Here is a 7500-nt window from a genome sequence, read left to right on the forward strand (position 1 = left end):
ATAACTGGAAATGGACGTTGAAAGATATGAGAACTGGAAAGAAATTTGGAAGAAGCTGAAGAGACACGTGAAAGAAGGAACAAAGGATAGAAGAAAGCAAGACTTGGTTCATGTTCATACCTGCATTTATCTGCAGCAGGCTAGGATGGCAATGTTTTTTTAGAAATGTTCCAGTGAACTATCCTGGCCACATTATCGCGTCAACATTTATACTCATTTTGAGCTAGTTTACTGCACTCGCATATTAGGTGGCCTACAGACTCCTCCTTAATAACACTTGTTGAGATCTGCTTTTCCCGCATATCCATAAAACCGCGTAAAAATACCTTTGAATTATTAGACACCGTCCTTAAGATCACCTTTTTGCATCCAGTTCCATGATTTTTATCTCTTACATCCTCTGTTTGCAGTAGGATTTGACAGTGAAGGGGTTTACTCTTCCAACTTTCAAATTGCTCTTTGTAGTTTCTGTTCTTGACTTCCTTGGGACTTTGAGTTAACCACTTCTTAATACGCCCTCAATGTTTACCGCTTCCAGAAGTCGTTCACTACTATTCTGGACATAATAAAATAGACCAGTTTCCTCCAACCGTACACGGTCTTCCACCACAATAATCCACGGCCCCCATTTTCTCTCGGTAAATATAGGCGGTCTACATTTCCACGCGGGTACAGCATACCATAGAAAGTCATCAGTTTCCTCGTTTTCCGATCTACATTCTGCAACTCCATCTTGGTCGACCTAACAACTCCAGCTCCATATTGCATCACTGATACTGCCAAGGGGCCGGTTGCTCCAAGTCTGGTTAGCGCTGGTTGATCCACTTATTCAAATCCAGCAACCTTCTCCTTCTTCAGCACAAGCTTGCCGCACTTCTTCAGGCCAAACTCCATGGCAATGTCTTTGCTAAACACAAGGACTGTGTTCATCAGGGATTCAATTTCACGCTCATCCTTTCCAAACAGATTAAGATCACCCATAAACAGTAAATAATTAAATGACCCACTGTTCTTTCCTAAATTGTCTTTAGCCTTCGTTTTCCGCAGGATTAGCGAGAGCGGTATTAGACAGATAACAAACAGAAGAGGAGATAAGCTATCACCCTGGAATATGCCTCATTGTGTTCTGACTTTCCCCAGTACTTGCACCAGTCGTTGGATCTTGAGAGCTATGCTGCTCAGAGTTTAGGATATATGACAATTTATGTCATTAAACGATTACGGTGTTTAGCAAGACTTTTCTTGAATGCCTGCAACTCGATATTAATTAATTCGTTTCTTTAACTAACTGCAGGAGCCCAAGAGTAGGAGCTTGCCTCTCCCATACAAGCCCTATGAGTCAACCTTTGCGCGTATCTTTTTCAGTATTTTTGGAACGCCACGAGGTCTTCGGCTTTGTCTAACGAAGACAAAAATAGCAAAAACAATGTATACACATTTATGTAAATGTGAGTGTGTGCTGCTGAATAGTTCGTTCTAAAAATAGAAAAAATACGCGCAAAGGTTGACTCAAGGATATAGTGCATTTGAAGGCTCCTACTCATGGACTCCTGCTAACTGGGATCAAGAGAAAATAAAGGGGGAGGAGAGGGCATCCCCCAATACATGCCCTTTTCCATAGGTAATATGTCTCAAGATATTTTAGACCTACCCTCTAGGCTGTACAGATGCCAAGGGGAATAGGCAACAGCCAATCATATGACCAGAATGTGTTCCGTGTGGATAGTCCACGCTCAGTGAACACGTGCACATTCCTACCATCTGATTGGCTGTTTCCTATTCCCCTTGGGATCTGCACAGCCCGGAAGTCAATCTAAAAATAACTTTATTTTCTCTTGCTGGGATCTGTTCCTAGCACTTGTTATATGTACACAGCATTTGTTACAATTACCACGCAGTGATTCTCACCTCCTGTATAGGGTCGTATCCTTTTATCATAACCATGAAGCAGATCTTTAACTAAGTGGGATCTGTTCCTAGCAATTTCTTTCCAGGAAGTAGAACCCTCCCTAGGGAAAAATAAAAATTTTCATTTTTCAATACTTTGCCTTTTTTAGTTCATCATGAAAAAGGGGCTTAGTGGGTATTTGAGGAAAAACTTTGAATAAATCTTACAGTGACATGATTCCGGAACTGGGTTAGCTTAAGCTACTGAAAGTTCTTCCTTTTCTGAATTTATTTACATTACCCTTCATAGGGTTTAACAAAGGGGACAAAGAACAGGCCATCCCTTATAGCTTTTGCGTATTTGAGAGTAACGGAATTTAGCAGCGAGGAGTTGAAAGCATGCGCAAACAGTACAGATGCTTCAACGCTGACCCCAGCATATATCTATAACAAACGCTTCTTTCCGCTATTCAAGTATATGTCTTACATACATAAGCCTTTTCATATTCACATCATGTACGGGCTTGTTACGAACTCACAAAAAAACCACCTTCCCTTTTGCACGGTAGCTTAATTCTGATTAAAGCACTGCGATGGTTTCACAGAGATCTGGTTTCAGCTCCTGTAAAAGCCTAAATTTTTCAGGCATCGATCACAGGAAAATGAGATAAATACGTGAAGCGTTCGACGACTTAAATTAACACCTTATATGAAGCGTGAAAAAAAAGTCAAAAGACAAGGATCACAAGGTTTTTGTAGACTTCGTTGATGTTTGTAGTACGTTCCCGGTTCACGAAGTGGCAAAAAGTTGTCTTGAGCACACCTTCGTGATTAGTGATTCGTTTAAACTGTAATCATACGTACTCGTGTCTATAAGAGATAATTTGAGCAATGGTCTGTTATAAAAGCCTCAAAAATTCAGGCAGCTTCAAAGGAATTCGAACCAAGGAACCTCTGCGATGCCGGTGTAATGCTCTACCAACTGAGATATAAAGCCAATCAGTTGGAAGCAGGTCAATTTGTCGGACTCATTCGTTCCCTAGAAAGGACCAATGAGAGCTGTGCACTGGCATCGCAGAGGTCGCCTGAATTTTTCAGGTGTTTAAAATCATGAAACAGATGCTCAAATTGTCTCGATAAGTGCGAGGATCACTTCTATATTTCGCCGTGACAATTTAAACTGGTGTAGCTAATAGATAGTAATGCTGTGGTACATTTCGTTGATAGTGACAACATTGATAACCACAGCAACGGCGTATTGAAGTCAGTGGGACTTAACTTAGTTTGTTTAGGGAATGAAAATATCGTCAATGTGCCGAAATTTAACCCGAAACACCCTCTTTCAAGACCGTGATAAAGTGGAGGAAATGTAAACGGAAAGAAAATACAAACTCTAGCTGATAAGCCACTGATCTGAAATTAGTGCATGGTGTGAGAATGCAAGACACTGCAAACTCTCCTTGCACCAGATTGCGGGAATCGAAAGATCCCTCAGATGTCTAAATTTTACGCAGAAAGAAACGAAATTGTACCTTCAAATCTGTCCTGGTACTCATCAACAAGTGTCTGTAGAACATTTATCAGTGCTACGGCTTGAAACATGTGGCAAGTATAACTTAAGGACGTTCGCGCAAAAATTCTAACATTGATTTTTTTCTGCAAATTTTACCCTTGAAAGATGATGAGTTAGTGATGTCAAAAAAGTAAAAAAAATGGGGGATCACCGACTTCGTTTTGGAGAGAACTTGCCCGGTAGAACACCCTAAATCCGAAAAAATCCGGTTTCTTTAGCGAATAAGGCCACAGTGTCTGTAAGCCCAAAAATATTGCAATTATATCTTTGAAGTGAAATGTTCTCTACCAAACTTTGTTTAAGTGGAACGTCAAGTGAATTTAGTTAACTGTTGAGGTTCCTTACAGAACAAGGTCGCATTTAGCGACCATAGTTTCATGCGCCTTGCAGCCGCAAGATGGCAGGATTCCATGTCCCGAGGACAGAAATCTTGAAATTTTTTGTTCATTTTTGGACAATGTGGAAATAATTGTAAATAAAATCTGTTTCTGGAAAGAAAAGTATAGGGTCACCGAACATCCAAGATCGTTAAATCTAAGCAAAGCTATAGCAATGGCCATCTTCCCTATCATTGTTCATTTTAATACTTAGCGCGCGCGCTCGATGCATGACGTGGCATGTGAATTTGCGTGCGCTGTAAGGATGCGCAGTAGAATGGGCTCGAACGTCCTTAAGTCAGTTTCGATCGTATGTATCGCAGCACATTAAAAAAAAATGTTTTACGCCTATTTCTTCGTAATTGTTCTAACCATTCTACAAGTTTGAGTAACGACAAATTTCATAACAGTTCTTTTTACGATTGTAGAATTCGACCAGAAGGAGGCGTAACTGCGCCAAACGATGAAATGCGAAGCTCAAAGTTCAGATGTCAGAATTTTCCGCAAGCCGGCCGTGGCGGCTCTGTTATTTATTTGGAGGTTGTTTTGTTTATGTTTTAGGTTATTCTTGGCGCAGTGCATTCTGGTTAAATGCAATGCATTCTGGTTGAACGTAATGCATTCTGATAAAAAGTGGTGAATTTGAGAATTCGTCGCAGCTTTCATACTTTTCCTAAATCCAGATTACGTTGCTGCTCGCTCGCTTCGGTCGCTCGCTCCGCAGCAATAATAATATAACTTGTCTTATGGCATACACATAATCTTTTTTTTTTTTTTTAAGTAAAATTACAAACGTATCGGTTACACAAACAGATTGCGTGGGGGCCCTGTGCCTTAATATATAATACGAGGAATACGAGCAACAATGGAGAAAAATGTCCGCTCGACTTAAATGTTAAACCTTCCAATAATAAGGGATTCATTATTCCACAATTAAGCCATTTTCTGGTCTTTTGACTTCTTCCAGCATTGATTGAGAATGGTATCCATTGAATAATAATAAGGCGTGTGCCAATAACGAAAACAACACAGACGAAACCATTCAAATGTCCTTTATTTGAACGGACAAACGAAACGACGAGTGACAAGCGATGCCAAGCTGTTTTTGCACCTGACGTCATTGGCGGCTATGTTGGTGTACCGAACAATAGCGAAAAAGACTCGTGGGATATTGGCTCTTTTATTATGCAAAACGCATTTTGATTTTGTTTTCTACAACAACAATGCCGTCTAATCACGTGAGTGCAAACCAAGAAGATTCTCGGGCTTTGCTTCATGTTGAAACAATACACCAAATCGGCTAACTCAATGGGTACAACATTGAGTTAGTCGATTTGGTATATTTCTTTTATCGAAAAACTCCCGTTCCGTTCGCGTTTGTACTGTTCTAAACCGTTCACGCCTGGCCACTGCAATGTATTTCCGTCTCATATTTCGCGCGTTACCTTGATCAAATATGGCAAAAAGGCTTAATAGTGGAATAGCAAATCACTTTATTCTACATGTTGAGATTATAGGTCATCGCTGTTACAAAGATTATTTGCCCAGTACCGATAGGGAAGCGGGAAAAATTTAGGCTAAAACGAGATGTGAATCCAAGGCTTCTGCGATATTAGCCTGTGAGTAGGCATACCCAAGTTCCCCATCTTTCTCGCTTGCCCTGCGAAGAGGGAGCCTGATGTTAACATAAATCTTATGTGTACTACATGCAATGACGTAAGACATAAAAGAACTACGGAATGAAATATGTCAGTACTACAGTTTCTTCTAGAAACGTCCCGCACAAAAGGGTGCAAAAAATCGATTGCCAGTTCTTGGATTCAACCAAGAGCAAGACCATGGAATCATCATCATGGTCACGGAATCTGGAGATGAGAATGTATGTATTCCAGTCCAAAAAGCTTGAGCTGTCTTCCAAGCTGATTGCTAAGTAAATGGGAAAAAAGGTTAGAAAGGCCATAGGTAACACTGAAATTTTGGGTACAAAATGAATTTTTTAGTTTCTATATTTAACGAATATTTGTATTGTACAAGTTATAACTAAGGTTGATATCGCATTCTGTTTTAAACCAGCTTACCTAACGATGGAAGAGTTTACTGGTACTTCTTTGGCCAAAGAATATTCCCCTTCGTTTAAAACTGCTAGAACCGGGAGTATCCACACATATATAACAATCATCTGAACAGAAAAACAAACGTTTTCTATGAGACTGCATGCATGCATATTATTCATTTATCTTTCCCGTAACCCGGTAAAACGACTAGATCTAGCGTTTCTCACTGACCAAATGCTATATGGCATTTTGAAAAAACCAAAAGCCGTCCTTACTTTTGAGAAAATTCAGAAAGAATTTTGCCGCCAAATTGAAGACACCAACACTTCTTCTTCACTCACTAGTCTTGCAGTGATCGAATAAGGAATCGTTTTCTATGTCTTGCATAAGACGTTCAGTAATGCAATATCCAACTGAGGTTTTAAAATTAAATTTCAATGTTGATAACATGTTCTTCAGCGAATAAACATCACAATACATAGCGGGAAACTTCTTATAGAACTTTTGATTAAGATTCAAATTACACAACGTTTGTCCTAAATTGTTCACACGGAGATAATTGGAATTAAATAGAACACGAAAAATAGGATCTAGAAGTTTGCCTTAGTACGGGAAGAAGGAAAGAACCACCATTAAATGAAGAAAAATGATCTTGTTAAACTGCAAAGGTAAGGGCTTAGTTTTACTTTGATAAATATCAGAACTGCATGACAATGCTTTGGTTTGCTAAAACTATGTTAACTGAAACCTACAATTGGAAATTTGTCTTTTAAAATAGTCAAATTTTATTTTAAATGAGAAATAAACCCAGTCTGATGAACTCGAAGTGAACTCAATGACTTTTAAGATCCTAAAACAATCTTAAATTGATTTTAAAGAAAAAGAATTAAGTCAAAAAGGAAAACTCGTTTTCATCCCATCTGTCTTCATTCTCTATGGTGTTATCTGTATTATTATCTTTCACATATCATAAAATTGCCTTCCTTTTCCTTGTGAAGTCACGGAAAGCAAACGATTTTAAGAGCGAAGTGGTCCAAAGACTTGGAAATGACTACATTCGCCAGTTAGTATTCAACTATTCACCGAAGTAGAGGTGGCTAGTGGTGGATATTTATCGGGTTGCGAGTTTTTTTAGTATATACTAAAACAGTGACATTACATAGAACAAAAAGATGATTTTAACTCATTTCAATATTCCTGCAACGACTACAATATTTTCGGGCGCAATATCCGGAGTTTGAGAAGCCAACCAAAGCACGCCTTAAACGCTATCCACTGTTTTAGAATATACTCAATAGAGGCCAGAACACAACAAATTTCATAAGTAATTCATCTCAGCTCTCGCTGCAACTGTTGGATACAGATGCCCTTTGTGTGCTTTTTTTCTAGTTCTGAGCTTAGCAATGTAAAGCCGTGAATCATTAAATTGAGAGACTTCATAAGAAAAGAAGCGTAGTTGAACAGTAGAAAGAAGTATGTTTAAAATACTTTTTTATATCATGTCGGTTAATGAAAAATCCATGATAGATCATACAGCTTTCCGCAGTGTTTGTCCTTCATACGGAGCCTCTGATTTCCAATTCCTTGCAATTCCTTTCAGGTGTAGCAT

General features: G+C 39.1%; 1 protein-coding gene across 5 annotated transcripts in view; it reads right to left on the bottom strand.

Moving 5' to 3' along the window:
• The window catches only part of LOC138000717 (glycine receptor subunit alpha-4-like), a 55865-nt gene that overhangs the window by 28351 nt on the left and 20014 nt on the right, over positions 1–7500 (bottom strand). For 4 of the 5 annotated variants that reach the window (XM_068847331.1, XM_068847334.1, XM_068847332.1 and 1 more), the window contains 2 exons: positions 5916–6016; positions 1909–2009 (listed from right to left, as the gene is read on the bottom strand). In XM_068847331.1, the coding sequence (XP_068703432.1) occupies positions 1909–2009; positions 5916–6016 (202 nt within the window). Of the gene's footprint in view, positions 1–1908; positions 2010–5915; positions 6017–6166; positions 6323–7500 lie in introns of those variants that run through there. The other variant, XM_068847333.1, reaches the window with a different exon arrangement.

Source organism: Montipora foliosa, chromosome 4 (assembly GCF_036669935.1).
Source record: "Montipora foliosa isolate CH-2021 chromosome 4, ASM3666993v2, whole genome shotgun sequence".
Classification (NCBI taxonomy): Eukaryota; Metazoa; Cnidaria; class Anthozoa; order Scleractinia; family Acroporidae; genus Montipora; species Montipora foliosa.